At 39.7% G+C, this 22,875-nt stretch overlaps 1 protein-coding gene across 6 annotated transcripts in view; it reads left to right on the top strand.

The window, feature by feature from the left end:
- The window catches only part of ZNF215 (zinc finger protein 215), a 151,728-nt gene that overhangs the window by 120,052 nt on the left and 8,801 nt on the right, over positions 1 to 22,875 (top strand). For 3 of the 6 annotated variants that reach the window (XM_067750065.1, XM_067750068.1, XM_067750067.1), the window contains 4 exons: positions 11,734 to 12,295; positions 18,847 to 18,935; positions 20,319 to 20,451; positions 20,751 to 20,846. In XM_067750065.1, the coding sequence (XP_067606166.1) occupies positions 11,896 to 12,295; positions 18,847 to 18,935; positions 20,319 to 20,451; positions 20,751 to 20,846 (718 nt within the window). In that variant the 5' untranslated portion in view covers positions 11,734 to 11,895. Of the gene's footprint in view, positions 1 to 7,973; positions 8,161 to 11,733; positions 12,296 to 18,846; positions 18,936 to 20,318; positions 20,452 to 20,750; positions 20,847 to 22,875 lie in introns of those variants that run through there. The other 3 variants (XM_067750069.1, XM_067750070.1, XM_067750071.1) reach the window with 3 other exon arrangements.

Genomic DNA, 22,875 nt, shown 5'->3' with positions numbered 1-22,875 from the left:
ATTCCTATGGTAGAGCACAGGTGTTCTGAAAGTCTAGGGGAGATCCATAAAAGAGGTACAAGAGAGATTTTTTTTTTCCAGAAAAGTCAAGCCTAAAGCTTTTTCCTTCATATGCCTGTTATGAATCCCCTTTCACTTTTTAGGAACCACCCAAACATGCAGTAACTGATCTTTCCTTGTGACCAGATACTTTCATCATAGGCCAGGTTACCCCAGAATCGGATATGGAGCCAAGGATTCAAGTACAAGTTATATATTAAGGAGAAACCATTAAGCGAGTGGGGAAAGTGAAAGGGGAATGGAGAACAAGATAAGCAAAATAATTTCAGGGGAAATCCCAGTTCCCTTATGGATCTCCAGAGCATAAATAAATCAGAGTTTGTTCTGCTTCAGGTCATAGGAAGGAGGCCTTTTCATACTCCCAGTTGTAGGGAAGAGGGAGAACTAAAGCCAGGTCGCCAGTGCCCGGGGGCATTCTTCTGAAGGTCTCATTTACAAGCTATTAGAAGTTAGCTTGCAGAAGCTGACACAGAAGGTTGCACTGAGCTGGGCAAAATGACTCAAGGACAGCATCCATTACAATCTGCCCTTCAGACATGCTTTCCGTCATCTGAGTGTTTTGAGTCAACCAAAAACTGCAAGCTTTTAATCAGAACATTAAAAAATGACCACTAAAGAAATGGCCACTGAAACCCCAGATCTTTTTTTTTTAAAACATCTTTATTGGAGTATAATTGCTTTACAATGGTGTGTTAGTTTCTGCTTTATAACAAACTGAATCAGTTATACATATACATATGTCCCCAGATCTCTTCCCTCTTGCATCTCTCTCTCTCCCACCCTCCCTATCCCACCCCTCTACGTGGTCACAAAACACCGAGCTGATCTCCCTGTGCTATGCGGCTGCTTCCCACTAGCTATCTATTTTACGTTTGGTAGTGTATATATGTCCATGCCACTCTCTCACTTTGTCCCAGCTTACCCTTCCCCCTCCCCATATCCTCAAGTCCATTCTCTAGTAGGTCTGCATCTTTATTCCCGTCTACTAGGTCCATCCACCTCCCTACAAATAACTCAGTTTCGTTCCTTTTTATGACTGAGTAATATTCCATTGTATATATGTGCCACATCTTCTGTATCCATCTGTTGATGGACACTTAGGTTGCTTCCATGTCCTGGCTATTGTAAATAGAGCTGCAATGAATATTTTGGTATATGACTCTTTTTGAATTATGGTTTTCTCAGGGTATATGCCCAGTAGTGGAATTGCTGGGTCATATGGTATTTCTATTTTTAGTTTTTTAAGGAACCTCCATACTGTTCTCCATAGTGGCTCTATCAATTTACATTCCCAACAACAGTGCAAGAGGGTTCCCTTTTCTCCACACTCTCTCCAGCATTTATTGTTTGTAGATTTTTTGCTGATGGCCGTTCTGACCGGTGTGAGATGATATCTCATTGTAGTTTTGATTTGCATTTCTCTAATGATTAATGATGTTGAGCATTCTTTCATGTGTCTGTTGGCAATCTGTGTATCTTCTTTGGAGAAATGTCTAGGTCTTCTGCGCATTTTTGGATTGGGTTGTTTGTTTTTTTGATATTGAGCTGTATGAGCTGCTTGTATATTTTGGAGATTAATCCTTTGTCAGTTGCTTCGTTTGCAAATATTATCTCCCATTCTGAGGGTTGTCTTTTCATCTTGTTTATGGTTTCCTTTGCTGTGCAAAAGCTTTGAAGTTTCATTAGGTGCCATTTGTTTATTTTTGTTTTTATTTCCATTTCTCTAGGAGGTGGATCAAAAAGGATCTTGCTGTGATTTATGTCATAGTGTGTTCTGCCTGTATTTTCCTCTAAGAGTTCTATAGTGATTGGCCTTACATTTAGGTCTTTAATCCATTTTGAGTTTATTTTTGTGTATGGTATTAGGAAGTTTTCTAATTTCATTCTTATGAAATTAGAACACTCCCTAACCACTTATTGAAGAGGCTGTATGTACTCCATTGTATATTCTTGCCTCCTTTGTCAAAGATAAGGTGACCATATGTGTGTGGGTTTATCTCTGGGCTTTCTATCCTGTTCCATTGATCTGTATTGCTGTTTTTGTGCCAGTACCATACTGTCTTGATTACTGTAGCCTTGTAGTATAGTCTGAAGTCTGGGAGCCTTATTCCTCTGGCTCCGTTTTTCTTTCTCAAGATTGCTTTGGCTATTCGGGGTCTTTTGTGTTTCCATACAAACTGAAGTTTTTTGCTCTAGTTCTGTGAAAAATGCCAGTGGTAGTTTGATAGGGATTGCATTGAATCTGTAGATTGCTTTGGGTAGTAGAGTCATTTTCACAATGTTGATTCTTCCAATCCAAGAACATGGTATATCTCTCCATCTGTTTATATCATCTTTAATTTCTTTCATCAGTGTCTTATAGTTTTCTGCATACAGGTCTTTTATCTCCTTAGGTAGGTTTATTCCTAGATATTTTATTCTTTTTGTTGCAATGGTAAATGGCAGTGTTTTCTTAATTTCACTTTCAGATTTTTCATCATTATTGTATAGGAATGCAAAAGATTTCTGTGCATTAATTTTGTATCCTGCAACTTTACCAAATTCATTGATTAGCTCTAGTAGTTTTCTGGTAGCATCTTTAGGATTCTCTATGTATAGTATCATGCCATCTGCAAACAGTGACAGTTTTAATTCTTTTTTTTCTGATTTGGATTCCTTTTGTTTCTTTTTATTCTCTGATTGCCGTGGCTAAAACTTCCAAAACTATACTGAATAATAGTGGTGAGAGTGGACAACCTTGTCTTGTTCCTGATCTTAGAGGAAATGGTTTCAGTTTTTCACCACGGAGGACAATGTTGGCTGTGGGTTTGTCATATATGGCCTTTATTATGTTGAGGTAGGTTACCTCTATGTCTACTTTCTGGAGAGTTTTTATCATAAATGGTGTTGAATTTGTCAAAAGCTTTTTCTGCATCTATTGAGATTATCATATGGTTTTTCTCCTTCAATTTGTTAATATGGTGTATCACATTGATTGGCGTATATTGAAGAATCCTTGTATTCCTGGGATAAACCTCACTTGATCTTGATGTATGATCCTTTCAATGTGCTGTTGGAATCTGTTTGCTAGTACTTTGTTGAGGATTTTCTCTTCTATGATTATCAGTGATAATGATTATCAGGCCAGTGTGACGTTGCAACAGACTGAGGCGCGCCGTGCGTTCTCCCGAGGAAGTTGTCCCTGGATCCCGGGACCCTGGCAGTGGCGGTCTGCACAGGCTCCCGGGAGCGGAGGTGTGGATAGTGACCTGTGCTTGCACACAGGCTTCTTGGTGGCTGCAGCAGTAGCCTTAGCGTTTCATGCCAGTCTCTGGGGTCCGCACTGATAGCCGCGGCTCGCGCCAGTCTTTGGAGCTCCTTTAAGCGGCGCTCTTAATCCCCTCTCCTCGCGCACCACGAAACCAAGAGGCAAGAAAAAGTCTCTTGCCTCTTCGGCAGGTCTAGACCTTTTCCCGGACTCCCTCTCGGCTAGCCGTGGTGCACTAGCCCCCTTCAGGCTGTGTTCACGCCGCCAACCCCAGTCCTCTCCCTGCGCTCCGACCTCCGAAGCCCTAGCCTCAGCTCCCAGACCCCGCCCGTCCCGGCGGGTGAGCAGACAAGCCTCTCGGGCTGGTGAGTGCTGGTTGGCACCGATCCTCTGTGCGGGAATCTCTCCGCTTTGCCCTCCACACCCCTGTTGCTGCGCTCTCCCCCGTGGCTCTGAAGCTTCCTCCCTATGCCTCCCACAGTCTCCGCCCGCGAAGGGGCTTCCTAGTGTGTGGAGACCTTTCCTCCTTCACAGCTCCCTCCCAGAGGTGCAGGTTCCGTCCCTATTCTTTTGTCTCTGTTTTTTTCTTTTTTCTTTTGCCCTACCCAGGTACGTGGGGAGTTTCCTGCCTTTTGGGAGGTCTGAAGTCTTCTGCCAGCGTTCAGTAGGTGTTCTGTAGGAGTTGTTCCACATGTAGATGTATTTCTGGTGTATCTGTGGGGAGGAAGGTGATCTCCACCTTTTACTCTTCTGCCATCTTGAAGGTCCCTCTGCTTGGCTCTTTTACCCAAACGTTAATCAATCACACATTTAGAGGGGATTCCATGGTAACCATTCTACAGTTACCATGAACATAGGTCCAGGAACAACACACCTCAGATTGACTTTGCAGGGGAAGACCTCCCCAGTGAAGAGATATCTAGTAACCAAAGTTCTTATTTCTTTCATTCATGCATTCATCCATCCATGGAATCATTTTAAAAGTATTTATTGAACTCTTATTTCATTTTATCTTACCATTTTATCAGAGCAATGACTGACACATAATGTGTTTTAATACACACTTTTGCATTTGTTACTATCCTTTTAAAATTACTGGAACTGCACTACAATAGACAAACTCTAATCTGGGGTAGGAGGATCAGAGAAAACCCTCATTCAGACAACATGTGCTAGATGAGGTGATGTAGACAAGGACAAAAAATTAATAGTTGAAATTGGTGACTTGGCTGTCATTGATGATCTAGATGAGAGCTACTTCAGTAACAGCAGAAAAAATAAGAAAATGTAAGAAGAAAGTACAAACACTACCTTAAATATTGCCATTACCGATAGTTGCCATCTCCACCTTCCAAATTCTGGAATCCTAAGCAAATAAAATGATGGCTGTTTTAAGGCACAGAGTTTTGAGATGGTTTGTTATGCAGCAATGGATAACTGAAACTCTTGAGAGAATTGTGCTCCATCACATTCAAATAGATTCCTGTGCGGCTTATTCACATTACCAATAAAAACTACTACCCACCCTGGTGGCGCAGTGGTTGAGAGTCCGCCTGCCGATGCAGGGGACACGGGTTCGTGCCCGGTCCGGGAAGATCCCACATGCCGCGGAACGGCTGGGCCCGTGAGCCATGGCCGCTGAGCCTGCGCGTGCGGAGCCTGTGCTCCGCAACGGGAGAGGCCACAGCAGTGAGAGGCCCGCGTACCGCAAAAAACAAACAAACAAACAAACAAAAACAAAAAAAAAACTACTACCTCTCCTGCTATGGAGGGAGAGGGGGAATAAAGGGCCAAGAAGCTTCTAAAGAATCATAATAAAGATGATGTATCAGTCAGGGTAGTATTTGCAAGTAACAGAAACTGACTATGCATGATTTAAGCTAAAAGGAAAAATACTGAATAATAGTAATTCCGATTCTGCAGCCAGAATCACGGGCCAAATTCATTAACACAAATTCATTAACACGATGTCAGCTAAGGACATCACTGCCATTTAACACTAGGTGGCGCAGTTTACACTGCCAACACCCTCAGCACAGGCCCTGCTGCTGGAGCTGCTAATTCCCTGAACCTGGAAATTGGAATGTTGCTGCTCTCTCTACCGCTGACAAAAAAAGAGAAGAAATTGCTGACACTACCTCAGCCAGGTGACCAAGGTTAACATAAATAGTGTTAAGTCCTGTTGTTAGTACGTTCCCTTGAGATGATATGATGGAAATAGCACTTTATGATCGGAAGATCCCTCAAACCCATAACCTCAGTCGAATCATGAGAAAAACAAATTCTCATACATGGGCTTCCTATAAAATATACAACCTGTACTCCTCAAAACTGTAAAGGTCATCAAAAACAAGTCTCAAAAACTGTCACAGCCAGGAGGAGCCTAAGGAGACAAAACCTAAGCAAATTCAAACAAAGTATAAAGTTTAGTTAATAATAAGGTATTAATCTTATTTTCTTAATTGTAGCAGATGTGCCATAATAATGTAAATAATAATAATAACAATGTAAGTCGATAGTGGGAAAAGGGGGGTAATATCAGAACTCAATGTACTATATCTTCTCAATTTTTCTGTACATCTAAACCTGACCTAAAAAATAAAGTCTGTTTTTTTAAAAAGAAACTTTTTGGTGTCCTTGCTTTTTCACGTCACTAGCTCTTAATTCAAAGTCTAGACTGGGTATATCTAATTGATCGAGTCCTAGCTGCAGTGCAGACAAAGGAAGTTAATATTAGATGTATTCGGTTTCCATGGATGGAGACAGGCTCCAACTCCCTCACAAGACTCAACAGAAGATTATAATTTTAGACAGTGTATTCAAAGGATCAGAAGCCAAAAACTGACAAATGTCCATAACACATGGCCCATGAAACCAAATCACCCCTATTCATATCTTGACTATCTACAAATTCCAGACTGACCAATGCAACTCACAATCTACACAACACAATATTCTGAGGATATGCAGAACACAGAACATTGGGTGAAGAAATACAATAGCTTAGCATATGGAATGCTTCCACTGGTCGTTAAGACAGTCTTCATTTGATTGCGTTTACTAATATATTTTCAATTGCTAGTACAGTATTTGCCACATATTAAATTCTCAATAAAAATTGGCTGAATGAATATGTAAGTGGTCTAGGAAAAGTGTTGGCTTAGCTCAGGTCAAGTTTTCTCTATATTTTTTTCTTAAATACAGAGAAGATCTGGATTTCACAATGATAGAAGAGAATGGAGTTTGTAGCAAACAAGTCTATGCATCTTAAGGATCTAATCCCAGATGGCTTTACAATGAAAGTCATATATTGAGAGAAATCTTTAAGATTGTGCCCTTAAAAAATAGCTGGACTTTAGTGAGGTGACTGCAAAATGAAAAGGGCCCTTCTTCAATTAGAAAGCAGTGTCTAGGCCTCTGTGGACCTTTGAAGACACATGATCAGAAACCTCATATCTATAAGGTATGAGAGGAAGGCTGGTCATTCTGCTTCATACTTGGCACCCTTTCCATTTCCCTGAAATCTTAATTAGCTAAAGACTATGTTTGAGCCTGTTTACTGGCAATACTCACAAGTTAAAATTTTTATTTTGCCTAGCTATTAACTGACTTTTATAAAGGTCAACCCCATCACAAACAATTCATGGCACACACCATACTCCCAATCTTGGAAAATATCATTCCACAATTCTGGCACATCTTACTAATGACCCTCTAAATCTTGAAGCATTGAGTGAGTAGCAGTGGGACAAGTACGAAGTGATCTGAGCTTGAAGCTCAGCTTCGCTATCTTTTAGTTTCCATAAAGTTGGGGATGATAATCTCTTCCTTATAGTGTTGTGGTGATGAGTGAGATGACATTTATAATTTGCTTATGATAGTCATGAGTACAGAAGAGTTTGGTTAAAACAAACAAAAATCTGGTTCCTATCTTGTTTGATCTAGATTTAAAGCTCCCTTCCTGGTAGACAGTCCCTGGTTTACTAGTTTGAGTTCTTCCTCTGGGGCTCAGTCCTAGACTCCTCCTCCTTCTACTGTTTTCTCTCCTTCTCCCTGCAGTCTCATTCTCCCCCTGCCCCCCCCCCCATAGTATCGAGTACCATCTACCCGTTACTGACACAAATTTTACAAATCTGGCCCCATACACCTCTAAGCTCTCACTTACGTCCAATTTGACAAGGCTTCTTAGATGTCACAAAGTATCTCATACGTAACAAGCCAAAACTGGACTCATGATCTTTTGCAAGATTTTCTACCGCGATGCAAAATTGAATAAATGAGTGAATGAGCAAGTCAGTAAAAAACATGTTAAACCATGTTATATACAAGACCATGTCTTTTCAAAATTACTTCACTGTTTTTTGATTCCAAGAAAATGGAGGAGGAGGGTGGATGGAGTGAGAAGGTAAAAAAATTTTGGCCAGTTCTCCTAGATGGGGATGGAGGAGCCCACAGAAGTTTGACAAGGCCTTTTCCCACCTACCCTAAGCATGGCCCTTGGTTGCTGGCCCTAGGGTTGGACTCACGTCTATGAAGCGGGCGGGGCCTGGGAAAGGGGCGGGATGGGCAGAAGCCCCACCCCGTCTACTTTACAAACTTGGGCCGCGGGGGCTTCTGGGGGCTTCCACGGATGGTGCGCATGCGCGGGAGTGCGCCGGCCTGCGTCTTGGTATTTAGTAGATACTGAGCTGGTGCTGGCGTGTAAGTGACAGGTATGGCCCGCGCTGCTTAGTTGTGGCGTGATTACTAACGCAAGCTCCCTCCCCGGGCTGGGAGGGCGACTTCTGCGGCTCCTCTGAACTGGCTCCTGGGTGTGACTGAACCCATCCCTGGCTAGGAGCGGTTGTTTGCAGGTATCACGCGGGTCAGCGGGCGGTGAGGACGCGGGTGCGTGGAATTGGGAATCCTGCTTGAGGGCGTCCACGCGGTCTCCTCGGCTTGTTCGCTGTTACCTGGATTCCAACTCTGTGCTCTGCAGTCTCTGCGGGAGAAGCTGGAGGAGGGCGCGAGCTGACAGAGATGGAGGCGTGGGCTGTGGTGGGAAGTTAGTGCGTGAGAGAGGAGAGGTAAAGTGGGCTGGGGTGGGAAACAGGACGGTTAGGTTCCAGATCTAGGTCTGCTGTCTCCTTTTCCATTCTGGGATGGGGGCAGTCTCCAGGCGTTTAATCTGGTAAATATATCTTGCTCAGCTGGTTTTGGAATGACTGATATGGATTCCCGATCCAGTGTGACTGGGTCAATCGACTGGAAAAGAAAATGGAGAAAAGTTCATTCCAACTTGCCGTGCTGTCCCACTCATTCCTGGCCACTCCCTAAAACCTCTTTATTTCAGATGCTCATTTGCACACTGCTCTATGCTACTTTTTAGAAGCTAATCTCGGAAGGCGAAAGATTCTCCTTACCTCGGGCTACTGCTCTGCCTATGACCTATTTGATTAAAACAACCCTTTTTCACAGATACTACCTTTTCCCCATAATTAGTGCCTGTTCAAGTTCCTTGACGCTGTAAAATCCTATGAACTTGTGTCAGCTGGTTATTTTATCTAACTCTCCAGATTCCTGCCACCTGCGCCTTACTGAGCCCTTCCTTCCATTGGTATTGGCTCAGCGTCTTAAATCTTCATTCTGAGTCCTACCATCGTCCTTAAAGGTGTCTGTTTAGTACTTTAGAAGTACTTTAGAGTTTAAACTTTAACAGTTCTTGACTTTGTTTATTCCATTGGTGGTCACTTACAGACCACTTAAGCTATTCTCAGTCACAGTCATACCTTGGACCATTTATCATCCAGACTGTTCCTCCTTCGAAATCTTAAGTGCTAGCATATCATCCTGAACATCTCTAACCTGTCCTCCTAGCTCTATAATTATTTATACTGAGTAATTTATTAATTTTTAACCTATAAACTCCTAGTATATTTTGTTGCTTTTTCTCACTTTGAGTTGAACGTTTAATTCATCTCATTCTTGTTTAATTATATATATAAGGCTTTGCTATTGCCTAACAGTAGAACTTGAGCTGTTAGATTTTGAAGTGCAGTGTTTTTAGTGTTTTTAATTTGAGTTGTTTTCCAGAAGCAAAAGTTAAATTTCAAAGTAGTTGAGATTTTTTTCTATTTCTACTTGATGTTAAGATCTAGTTTTCATTCTGGTAATAAATGTGGTTTGTACCGCTTTTATTTACTTTTTATTTATTGAGTTTTTTGGTAGCTTAGTAAATAGCAGCTTAGTGCTTGCATAGAAACTACATTCTATCTGGTTTTATATATCAGGCTAAGCATGTTATTCATGTCCTCTATACTACCAATTTTAGCTTACTTGTTAAGGACTGAGAAAGTTGCCTTAGTCTCCCATTTCTGTGGTGGTATTGTTGCTTGCATCTCTTGTTTTCTGAGGGTTTTGCTATAAATATATTTCATTGTGTTATTTGATACACTTAGTAGCAGTCATATTTCATTATGAGTTGTACCTTCAATCATTTAAAGTTTCCTCTTTGTCTCATTTTATTCATTTGTGCTTTTAATTCAATATACATCTTAATTCAGTATATCCCTGCATATTATTGTTGTTTACATTTGTTTGTTATTTTTTCTATCATCCCTTTAAGCTTTGGAGTTCTTTTGTTTTGGATGTCTCTTAATTTTTTACATAGTTGAGTTTAAATTTATTTGTTAATTTAACAAATTTATTGTTACAATGCTCTATGCTACTTTTTAGAAGCTAATCTCGGAAGGCGAAAGATTCTCCTTACCTCAGGCATTTATTGTTACAATGGATATTCTTGTTGTTAAATCTGCTTTTTTTTTTTTAATGCTTACTTGGTTTTTTGTTTTGTTTTTAATATGTGATCTGTGAACGTGTTTTTCTTCTTTCTCCCTGTATGTTAATTCTGAAAGTATCTGGGCCCATAGTTCATTGTTCTGCTGGAACTCAGTGAGTGATACCTCTTAAGCACTTCGGAACTTTCTTTTTTCTTTTTTTTTTTTTTTTTTTTTTGGTAATGAATGTGTACTTTCCTCAAGCTTTGGAGAAGGTTTGTGTTGGATCTCAGAATGTTCCTTCAGTTGTTCCACTTTGCCCTGTGTCCCCATGTAATGGGGATACTAATGAGTATATAGATGGCGTCAATACATTTCTACAAGACAGAAAGTGAAAATATAGTTTACAGAAGCAGTGTAGAAAAGGTCACAACTTAGAATATGCTAGGAGGTGACCACAGTGGAGGTGGAAACCCATCTGCCTATGAGAATCTTAAGCTGTTTCAACAGAGTATGGCAGTGAGAGTTAAATAGAACATAGGAATTGAGTGAAGGGTTACATGTGAAACATCTATTCCAGTCATCTCCCCAACCTCCCAGCCCTCTTCCTACCTACACAGAGAAGCAGTTTAGCTCCAGTGCCTTCCTCCCACAAAAAGTTCTTCCCTAAATAAACTATCTGAGGAGAAGGAAGGCTTTTAGGTTAGGTGTTGACATTTCATAGTAAAACCTTTTCACTCTGTTGTGTGGGGAGCCCACAACTTGACAGCCTGCTCCTCCACTCACCCTAAATCAAAGTCTGCCAATGTGTGTGTCTCACTGATATTCACATGGCTCTTGGTAAGTCTCCCATTCAGGGTAGACACCCATTAGGAAACCAATCTACTGATACAGAAGAAGTAGAAATTCATATGATGATCTGGAATAATCAACCTAACACTTGATTCTTAAATATGAGCAGAAAACTAGGGAATACCAGATGTCTAAAAACCAAGATAAATAGAAACCCTGACCACAGAATCAAAGAGAATTTAGGAAACAGAAAACTCAAATTAGAATCTTCAGAGAAATTTGAAACGATATTGTAACTGTACAAGCACAATGCTAAAAGTGGAAAAAGAACCACTGGCCTAGAGGCTTATAATAAAAATGACTCCTGAATGGTAAATTGCACCTGGACTGGGAGAACTGTAAATCAGATAGAAAGCGGGATCTGAACTTCCCTGAACGTAGTGACTCATAATCTGGCACACTCTTTGGGGAACCCTGAAAGCTGCACTCGTAGAGTTGTTAGATATCAGCTCCTGTAGAAGGCTTTTCAGTCAAGATGCTTTCTGCCCAACCTACATGGTCCACATTTCCTTGCACTTGAGCTATACTCTGTGAGAATTGCCACTGAAGAAAAATTCCCGTTACTCACTCCTCTGTTAGCAAGCTTTGTTTTCTGTCCAATAGCCTTCTTAGTAACCTAAGTGCCAAATATGACCTGTGGTAGTCCTGCAATGTTTAAATGTTTTATTGAGCCTAAGACCTCCTGATTGATGGGCATTGCAGACTGGCTCATAGCAAATCCTAACAAATTAAAACTTTTGATCGTTATAGTCTGGGAATGCACTTTTTGACCTATCCATGTTCATTATCTGTAGGTCATATTTATGTCTTTTTTTTCAGTCTCTTGGGTGCCTGAATATTGGCTCTGCGTCTGAAGCTCCTGAAACTTTTCTCACTGCATATATATGTATATAGTACACAAGTGCTTAGCCCAAGCATGAGAATTATTGGAATCCTCTGATAAGACAAATATGAACTGCAGTGGGAGCTCTGTGTAGGAAGATGCAGCCTTTGAACAAGTTGACGGCTATCTCAAAACCTCAAAACCTGGCTCCTCACGAACAAAGTGAGGTCCTGAGAGCAGATGTGTCTTGGCAGCCGGAATCCATCCCAGTCGTGGAGACAGATGACTGTGAAGCCTCTCGTCTAAAGTTCAGACATTTCCAGTATTTGGAAGTGTCTGGGCCTCATGAAGCCCTGAGTCAACTCTGGGAGCTCTGTCTTCAGTGGCTGAGACCAGAAATTCATACAAAGAAGCAGATCCTAGAGCTATTGGTACTGGAACAATTCCTGACAATTCTCCCTGAAGAAGTCAGGACTTGGGTGAATTTACAACATCCAAAGAACAGCAAAGAAGTGGTGAGCCTGATAGAGGATGTGATTGATATGCTTAAGGATGAAGGTGAGAATATAGAAAATTGGAGGTAGAATAGTTGACCCTTCCCATATGAAGAAAAATTATCTTTTAAAAAAATTTTTTTATGGATGCATAGTTGATGTACAGTATTTATGTTACAGGTATATAACATAGTGATTCATAATTTTTAAAGGTTACTCTCCATTTATAGTCATAAAATATTGGCTATATTCCCTGTGTTGTACCATATATCCTTATAGCTTATTTTATACATAATATTTTATACTTCTTAATCCTCTATCCCTATATCGTCCCTCCCCCCTTCCCTTTTCCCACTGGTAACCACTAGTTTGTTCTCCTATATCTGTGAATCTGTTTCTTTTTTGTTATATTCACTAGTTCTTTTTTTTGATTCCACATGTAAGTGATATCATAGAGTATTTGTCTTCCTCTATCTGACTCATTTCACTTAGCATAAGAACTTTTTCTGAAGCTAGAAGATGTCAAGGGCTAGATCATGAAGAACTTTACTATACTAGGAAGGCTGAACTGAGATCTCACAGATTGAGTAGGGGAGTAAAATAATTTGATTTACCTTTCAAAAGTACTGTGTTGGCTTCAGTGTAGAGCAGGGATCAGCAAACTATGACCATAGGCCAAATATTTTTGGAAATAAAGTTTTACTGGAACACAGCCACACCCCATACATTTACATTTTGTCTACAGCTGCTTTCATACTATGACTAGACTTGATTAGTTATAGCAGAGACTGTATTGCCTGCAAAGCCTAAATAAAATATTTACAATCTGGATCTTTACAGAAAAAGTTTATCAACTTCTGCAGTAAAGGATAGCCCTGGGAGCTCTGAAAATAGGAAAACCAATTAGGAAGTATTGTAGTAGATCAGGTGTTAGAGAATGAGGAAGCATTTGGGAAAACAGAGGAGTTTGAACCTAAAGGGTTTACATATTAGGTGTGAATGGGACAAATGTTCTGGCTTGCATGAATGCAGTGTAAGTAACAGTTTTTGTTGGAGAGGAGATTGATATATTAATTATGTGGCATGTTGAACTTGAGGTCTTTGTGGGACAACCACAGTGAATAATCTAATATATAGTTAAAAATATGGCTTTAGTGTTCAGAAGTATCCAATTTCTGTTGCTGCTGTAACACATTACCATAAACTTTGTTGCTTAAAACAATATGAATGTATAGTCCTACAGGTTTGTAGATCAGTGGGTCTCTCTGGGCTAAAATCAAGAAAGAAAAATATGGAAACTTATAGGTATGAACGGAAGTAGGAAAAATACAAATCCTTAGGAAGAACCAGTATTTAAGAGCTGGCATAGATCTAACTACCAATTATAGAAAATAGAGAATAGAGGAACATGTTAAGCTACACCATGGGAATGCCATTACTAAAATCCAATCTGTGAGAAACTGCAAGACAATCCAGTTTCTAAAACAAAATAATTGTAAGGAAGTAGGGAGGGGCTATGGAAGAGGGATTTAGAGATTAAAAGAAACATAAAACATGTGTAATTGATCATGTGAATGTGTGGACCTTATAAGACATGAGGCAACTGACTGGATATTTGACTAGGCATTATTGATTAGAAACAGTGATGATACTGGTATTGGGATTATATTTAGTCCTTAGCCAAAAAGGAAATAAAATGAAGTACTGAGCAAAATAAGAAAACTCAGGGAAGCAAGCTAGAAAGGAGTAATCTAGAAAGCAAGGAACCAGGAAAGATTGGTATCTTGAGCTAAGAAAAAAGAAATCTTTAAGAAGGGAGTGTTCAACAATGTTGCAACAAAAAGGTCCTGTTAAGATGAGTATTGAAAATAATTTATTGAAATTGTTGATTAGATCAGTGGTCTAACATGGGTCTCCCTGGGCTAAAATCAAGACACCAGCAGGAATTCATTTCTTTCTGGGCCTCAGGCTCCCTTTCCCCCAACTTCAAAGCTGGCGATGGTGAGCCAAGTCCTTTTCACACTGCCATCTCTCTGACACTGTTGTCATGGTGTGTGCTGGCATACATGCACATGCTCACACTCACTCTTTCACTCTCTCTGTCTCACTGACCACAGCTGGGAAAAGTTCTCCACTTTTCAAGATTAATGTAATTGGATTGAGACCACCCAGATAATCCAGGATGATTTTTTTTTTAATTTTTATTTTTTGGCTGCCTCGGGTCTTTGTTGCTGCACACGGCCTTTCTCTAGTTGCAGCGAGCAGGGGCTACTCTTCGTTGCGGTGCTCGGGCTTCTCATTGCGGTGGCTTCCCTTGTTGCAGAGCACAGACTCTAGGTGTGTGGGCTGCAGTAGTTGCAGCACGTGGGCTGAGTAGTTGTGGCTTGCGGGCCCTAGAGTGCACGGGCTTCAGTAGTTGTGGCGTGCGGGCTTAGTTGCTCTGCGGCATGTGGGATCTTCCCGGACCAGGGATCAAACCCGTGTCAATGCCATGCATTGGCAGGTGGATTCTTAATCACTGCACCACCAGGGAAGTCCCCAGGATGATTTATTCATCTGAAGGATCTTTAACTTTAATATTGCTGAGTCCCTTTTTTTTTTGGCTGTGCCATGAGGCTTGCGGGATCTTAGTTGCCCGACCAGAGGTTGAACCCCGGCCCTGGCAGTGAAAGTGCTGAGTCCTAACCACTGGACCTCCCCTTATCCAAGGATTAGGGCATGGACATTTCAGGGGGCTATTCTGCCTATCACATGGGTCAAAAAAATACGAAGTATGAGGTGGGAATGTGATAATCATTATAGACTATTCTTGAGAAGTTTGGGAAGAAAATGAGAGGTTTCAGGGTAATACAGGACCGAGAAAGGCTTTTGTTTTCTTTTAACGTGCCATGGATCCCTGAAGAACCCACTTAAAGGGTTTGCCCATATTTTACCTACCTTAGACCTCTCAGGGCTGAAGTGGCTACCTGGCTAGCACTTGTCAGAAACATTTAATGAAGAATGTATTAGCCACTGCTACCTGGGACAGCAAAGAAACAGTTGGGACAAACATAGACTAAACAAAAAGATGGGAGGAAAGGTGCTTTAGAGAGTAAGGGATTTGAAAGCTCCTACATATTCTTAGAGATCTAGAAGTCTGGGTACATGTTCAGAAAGACCTGAGAATTCCCTGATTCTCACCTCTGGCTGGTCTTCAGGCTCTGCTCGAGCAGGAAATGAAGACTAAGGCAGGGGTGAAAACTATCTGGCTAAGTATTGAAGGCATTTTCTGATGCAGACAGCCCATCTGCAAAGGCTAGGAAATGATTTTTGTTTTTCTGATTTCAAGCATTTAAGGAAATCTCTGGAATTGCTAGCTAACCACTAAGTTAAGGAAACCGACTTAAGTGGGCACACACAACAAAGAATATAGACTTTATAAATTCAAAAAAAGGTTGAAAACATCAACAACATTGATAAAAGTTTAGCTACAATGACCAAGCAAAAAAAGAGACGACCAAAATAAAATCAGGAATAAAGGTAGGGGTATTACTACTGACCTTGCATAAATCAAAAAGATTATCAGAGAATACTGTGAAAACTTAGATGAAATAGAAAAACTCCCAAACTACCAAAAGTGACTCAACTCATCTGTAACAACTAAAGAGACTGAATCAGTAATTTTTAAAATTTCAACAAAGTAAACCCAAGGACAACATGGCTTCACTGGTGAATTCTACCAAACATTAAAACAATAATTAACACCAAACTTTCTCAGACTCTTCTAAAAAACAGAAAAGGCAGGAATACTTCCTAACCTATTCTATGTTGGGAGTTTTAATCTGATGCCAAAGCCAGAGAGAGACATCACAAGAAAAGAAAACTAGTGAACCAAACCCAGCAGCATGTTAAGAGGATTATACACCATGACCATGTGGGATTTATCCCAGAAATACAAGGATGGTTCAAATGTGAAAATCAACATTATACACCATACCAGTACAATGAAGGGAAGAATCACATGATCATCTCAATTGATGCAGAAAAAGCATTTGACAAATTTGTATATGAATGTTCATAGCAGCATTATTCATAATAACCAAAAAAATGGAAGCATTCCAAAAGTTCATCAACTGATGAATGGATAAACAAATTGATATTCATACAGTGGAGTATTATTCAGCCATTAAGAGGAACAAAGAACTAACACATGCTACAACATGGATGAACCTTCAAAATATGCTAATTTAAAGAAGTCAGACAAAAAAGGTCACATACCATAGGACTGAATTTACATGGAATGCCCAGAATAGGCAAATCCAAAGAGACAGCATGGAGGGAAGGGGAATGGGAGGTGACTCCTTAACGGGTATGGGGTTACTTTTGGGGGTAATGAATATGTTCTGGAATTAGATAGTGGTGACGGTTGCACAAAACTGTGAATATACTAAAACCCATGAATTGTGTACTTTAGAATGGTTAATATGGTGAATTTTTTGTTATGTGAATTTTACCTCAATTATTTAAAAAGGTGAAGTAAAAGAGATTACTGGATCAAGCTAAGATTGGATGTTAAATATAAAGGATCAGTGTTCAAGGAATTTCAAGTCTGAAGAGAGTAAATCTGCAAGTGATTTACCATAAAATCCAAGCTGTGTAGAAAAGAAAGTAACTTCACAAGAGGGATGATAGACGGGGAGAAAATTAAAGAAGCAATGTACTATGGTGGAACCTTGATGAAAGGATAGGAAAGTTGAAAGGATAGGAAAATATAGTTAGGGATTGATTCATTCGAGTTTGTTCTCAGAGTAGAACAATCTGAAGTATATAAGGGCCCCAGTGTGAAAAAGGAAGTAGCTTGATTGCTGGTGGTTGTTAGAAACAAGGTTGTCAAGGGTCTTCAGGCTGGGTTGTTGAAAAGATTATGATTTGGTGTGGAAAGCAACAATTTTAGCTAAGTAAAGTTTTTACTGACCTAGTGCAATTACTTATTTAATGTCTGTCGTTCACGACAGACTAGAGGCTCCCTGAGGGCAGGCATTTGTGTGCCTCACACATGGGAGGTACTCAGTAAATACGGGCTGAATAAATGAATTTGCAATAGCTTAGTGTATTACAACAGCAAGAAGGCCCTCGCTAAATGGCATGAACCACTATGAAAAATTTTTGTATGAGCGTAGAAAAATCTTTATGAGGAAATGGGAATGGAGAAGTATGAATATATCAAAACAGCTACCAAGACCATAGTATTGGAGGATGAGAAGAGGTGGCTTTGATGGTGGCCAAGATCCATTTTAGATTAGAAGGGAGAAAGAATATTTTATAAAGAGCTAGGGAATATATAGGAATTTTTCTTTGAATGGCATGAGAGTTTCAGAGAACACAACTGTAAAGGTTCAGGAAGGAAGTCAGCAGGAAAGAAGAGTTACGGGAAGGAAACAATGCTCAGAGCAATAAAAAAGGGATGGCTGATTGAAGGCTTTTGCATCTTTTCAAGATATCTCACATATTTCCAAGAATGACAAGAATAAGAAACAATGTGATATTCTACTATGTATAAAATAGATAACTAATGAGAACCTACTGTATAGCACAGGGAACTCTACTCAGTGCTCTGTGGTGACCTAAATGGAAAGGTAATCCAAAAAAGAGGGGATATATGTATATGTGTAGCTGATTCACTTTGCTGTACAGCAGAAACTAACACAACATGGTAAAGTAACTGTACTCCAATAAAAATTAATTTAAAAAATAAATGATATAAAAAAAGAATGTGGTATTGACTGTCCTAGGGGTTATGGGACTGAGTAGACTGAGGTTTCACAGAGTGTTATAGGCCTGAATAAAGTTAACAGACTGTAATCTTGTGGCAGTATTCAAATTGCTGAGAAGTTTGGATTTTTTTTTCAAATCCTGCCTTTATTTATAGAACGTAAATATTTCTTGCATTCTTTCTATTTTTTCTTAATTCACGCTGAATCAATGAAAACTTCTTCACAGACCAGTATTGGCCCATAGTCTGGCATTTGAGGATTAGTGGTGTAATTAATGAATCTTGGAGAAACATTAGGAAGTAGCCCTTGGGTATACGTCTCACCAAAGGGCTGGAGAAGAGAATCGGTTGCTGCTCAGGTTTTTATGTCCTGGAAGAGTCAGTAGTCCAAGGTGACCAGACTGCCTAAGTCTGTGTATAGTATACACAGAGCGACTTAGAGGAAAAGAATCCTTGAGTAGATTAATCCCCAATGTCTTTGAGAAAGTGATTGGTTGGGTAAAATATTCTTAGCTCCCAGTAGAATTACAGCCTGTGGTGGCTAAGCCTTAGTTAGGATTTAGTTTTGACAAGATTAAAGTATTTTTTTTGGATCTGCTATAACCACAGACGAGGCATCAAAATATTATTTTGGCCTTCTCTCTGATCAAGTAGTTCTTGACCCCTGGTAGAATATGCAGATCACTTTTAGAGCTTTTTAAAAATATAAGATCTGGGCCCCACTCCTGGAGATTCCGGTTGCTGGTAGAGCCTGACATCATTAAATTTCAAACTTCTGAAGTAGCATGTTAAAAGTACTATAATTATTAAAAGTTTCTCCAAGGGAAAACTTGTCTCCCTATGTTTTCCTTCGTCTTCCTCAGGTATAACCTGCAAGGATTCTGCCCTACTCCAGAAGGGGAGCATCAAGCAAGAAAAAATGGAAGCTGACTCACTAACAGGCAAATCCCAGGTAAGTTAGGATTCCACTCTATTGTAATGTTCTGCTTTTTCTTTTTAGGTCTGTGAACTTTTGCCAAACATAGTTCCATCTAAGAACATGACTCTTTTAGTTGATGATATGCTGGACATTGGATCTATTTTACTTGATGATACACTTTTTGGAAAATACTTAATTTTTGTATATTCTCTGTGCATCTGTACCCTTGAGATTGTAGATGATAATCGAAGGTATAGACGTAGGGCCTACCCAGGGAATGTTTAGAATTAAAAGTGAAGTAAGCCAAGGGCAGAATTCTGAGCAATGTCATTTAATAGGCAGGAGCAGAAGAAACCTCAAAGGATACTGAAGTGAAAGGACCAAAGTGGTAGAGGAAAACCAGGAAAACATGATGTCACTGTGAAAGCAAGGAATGACCATATTTCAAGGAGAAATCCTTTAAAAGTTCAGAAAAGTGCAGCCTGAGTAGTGTCTATTCTCTTAACATCATGGAGATACAAGCATGCATGGGAATAGAAGCCAGGTTGCAGAGGGTTGAGGAAAGAGGAAAAGTGAGGAGGTAGGCAAAACACACGTAGACAACTTATTCACAAAGACTGGCTCTGAGGTAGAGGAAGGATTTGTGTGTTTCAGTGTGATTGAAGGTAAACTATAAGGACAAGGTTGAGAATGCTGGATAGAAAAGTGCAACAGCTGGTGGGATGAAGGCCCTTATAACCAGTATTTATGCAGTGCCTAACATTTCTAAGGGCTGGGAATATGATAGTAAATGAAACAAAATGCCTGCCTTTGTGGAGATTACATACTACTAGAAGTAGGTAAACACAAGCAAATAAGATAATTGCAGATGGTAATAATTATTAGGGAGAAAATAAAGAAACAGACTGATTAGGAAGATGGCTACTTTATTGGGTAATCAGGAAAGGCCTATCTGACAAAGTGACATTGGGCTCTGAGACCTGAAGGATGAGGCATTAGCCGACAGCGTTCCTCAGTTAGAGATGCTCCCTGGTCTGCTAGGAGAGCCTACATTTTCATTATAAATTTCCCTCAAATCTGCCTTAAACTCTTCCTATTCTGAACTCTTTCTGTGTAAATTATTTGTACTCTATAGTAATTTTTTTTCCCACAATTATTCCAACCGGTTTTTCTCCTCGGTTAAAATGTAAGCTAATCTAGAGTTAGGACAGCCCTTCATTTTCCTTTCGCAGCCCTCAAAGAGTACCAAGTTGATAGGCCCCTAAGGTAACTTGATTTTTATCACTTGGAACTCCAAACGTTGTCCTATCAATTTTTTTTTGTATATTCTTGCCACCTACCCTGTTCTTTCCAAATTCATTTCTCCTCTAGTAATATCTTTGAGACCTTTGATTAAAAAGGAACTTAATGTTTTAGGAGCCAGTGACATTCAAAGATGTGGTTGTGGAATTCAGCGAGGAAGAGTGGGGGCAACTGGACCCTGCTGTAAAGAACCTGTACAGGGATGTGATGCTGGAGAACTATAGGAACCTGAATTCATTGCATAAAGGTGGCGTCTGCGTATTTACCTAATCTGCCCTTTAGTAGTCTCTTCATCTACTGTTAAAAACTGTTGAAGTGGTTGAGGGCATTTGGGTTTCAGTTTAGGTTTCCTAATAACTTCTGGGCACAATAGCAGATTTTCTTGCTGTATGTGATTGAAAGTCTTTTCTGATGTAGAGCTAGAAATACACAGGTCCACTGTCCTTATCTTTTAGCAGCTCTTAGACTACTACTTTGGGATGGGATTCTCTTCCCTATAAAAATGTCTGAAATGTGTTTGTTTGTTTTCCTTTTCCCCATGTACAGAGCATCTACTTTCCAAACCAGTTGAGACCTCCAGGTTGGAGAGTAAGGAAAAAAGTTGGATAATGGAGCAAGAAATTCTAAGAACAACTGTTTTTGGTAAGCAACAGGTAGATCTGAGGCATTTGTAAGAAGCTTCTGTTCATTAAATACACAGATAATGTACAACCCAGGGTTTGAGTTGTTGGTTGGGAGGTGACAGCAAACCAGCTAAACTTTGAAGAAGAAAAGTCATTGCTTTTTGTTCACAGATTCCTTCTCTTATATGGACAGGCAAAAAAGTGGTGTGGGTTAGGAACACAGACTCTTTTATTTTTTTTTAATTGAAGTATAGTTGGTTTACAATGTTGTGTTAGTTTCTGGTGTACAGCAAAGTGATTCAGTTATGCATATATATATATATGTGTGTGTGTGTGTGTGTATTCTTTTTCATATTCTTTTCCATTATGGCTTATTATAGGATATTGAATATGGCTGCCTGTGCTATACAGTAGGCCCTTGTTAGTTATCCATTCTATATATAATAGTTTGCATTTGCTAATCCCAAACTCCCAATCCATCCCTCCCCTCCTCCCTCCCCCTTGGCAACAAGTCTGTTCTCTATGTCTGTGAGTCTGTTTCTGTTTCGTAGATAAGTTCATTTGTGTCATATTTTAGATTCCACATATAAGTGATACTATATGATTTTTTTTTCTGATTTACTTAGTGTGATAATCTCTAGGTCCATCCATGTTGCTGCAACTGGCATTATTTCATTCTTTTTAGAGCTGAGTAATATTCCATTGCATATATGTACCACGTCTTTACCATTCATCCGTCAATGGACATTTAGGTTGTTTCCATGTCTTGGCTATTGTAAATAGTGCTGCCATGAACACTGGGGTGCATGTATCTTTTCGAATTATAGTTTTGTGTGGCCATATGCCCAGGAGTGGGATTGCTGGATCATATGGCAACTCTATTTTTAGTTTTTTAAGGAACCTCCATACTGTTCTCCATAGTGGCTGCACCAGTTTACATTCCCACCAACAGTGTAGGAGGAGGAACACAGACTCTTAACACAGGCAGAGTTGCCTGGGGCAGCCTCCCTGCCAAGTTTCCTCTTCTGTAATGTAACAGTGTTTACCTCCACATTACTATGAGGATTAAATGAGTTGATATGTGTAGCACACTTAGAACAGCGTCTGGCATGTGGTGTTATATAAGCAAATGTTAGCCAACCTAACATTAAATCATATTCTCTCTTTTAAAGAAAAGGAAGTGCTTTATACTAGGGTGACTCCAGTAATCTTCCATTTTTCCTTCTTTTACTGTAGACCTCCTTAACTTGTGCCTTCCTACCTTCAACGTAATCTCTTTATTCTTATTAACATTTTGTTTGTGAAAAATTAGAAATTGTTGTGTGCTTAATATAAATTTTAGTAAGTAAAGTATGAAGAGGAATATAACTCACCCTGTTACCTCACTACCCAGAGCTATGCAGTATTAACATCGTGGTTTGTTTTCTTAAGCCATTTTCTTTGTGATGATGTGTGCCTATGGCTTGTAAATATTTTTCAACAAAACTGGGATCATCGAGAATGTGTCATTATGTATTCTGCTCTTCTCACCTCATGTGATATCATGAACAAATACCCATTTAATTAGTCTATGAAAATGTGGTTTCTAATTCTCATATGACAGCCCCTCACATACGTGTATAATAATTAACCATTCCCCACCCCAACTGTTGGACATTTAGTTTGTTGCCAGGATTTCAGGCATATATGATTCCTTTCACAGGATTCCTTCTTAGAAGAGAAACTTCATCATCAAAGGGTATAACTATATTAACTGTCTTGTTACATTAGGTTATATTGTCTACAAAAGAACTATGTTGTCTACTACCAACTCATACTCACTAATAATGAGAGTATTACTATCACTTTAGTTATTATATCTCTATTATCACCTGAGCAAACACTGGGTATTATTTACCTGAAATCTTTATTAATTTGTTAGGCAATTGACTCCATTTCTTCTTTCATAAGGTAAATCCTCTCCCTGATTATCCTTTTAACCACATTTCTCCCTGCTTTTTTTAACTTATATTTTCACCATTTCTGCCTCATTCTCCCATTAGCTTTTT

Source organism: Pseudorca crassidens, chromosome 9 (genome assembly GCF_039906515.1).
Source record: "Pseudorca crassidens isolate mPseCra1 chromosome 9, mPseCra1.hap1, whole genome shotgun sequence".
NCBI classification, from domain to species: Eukaryota; Metazoa; Chordata; class Mammalia; order Artiodactyla; family Delphinidae; genus Pseudorca; species Pseudorca crassidens.
Note: the sequence above shows the minus strand (reverse complement) of the source record. Positions and strands in the feature narration are given on the sequence as shown.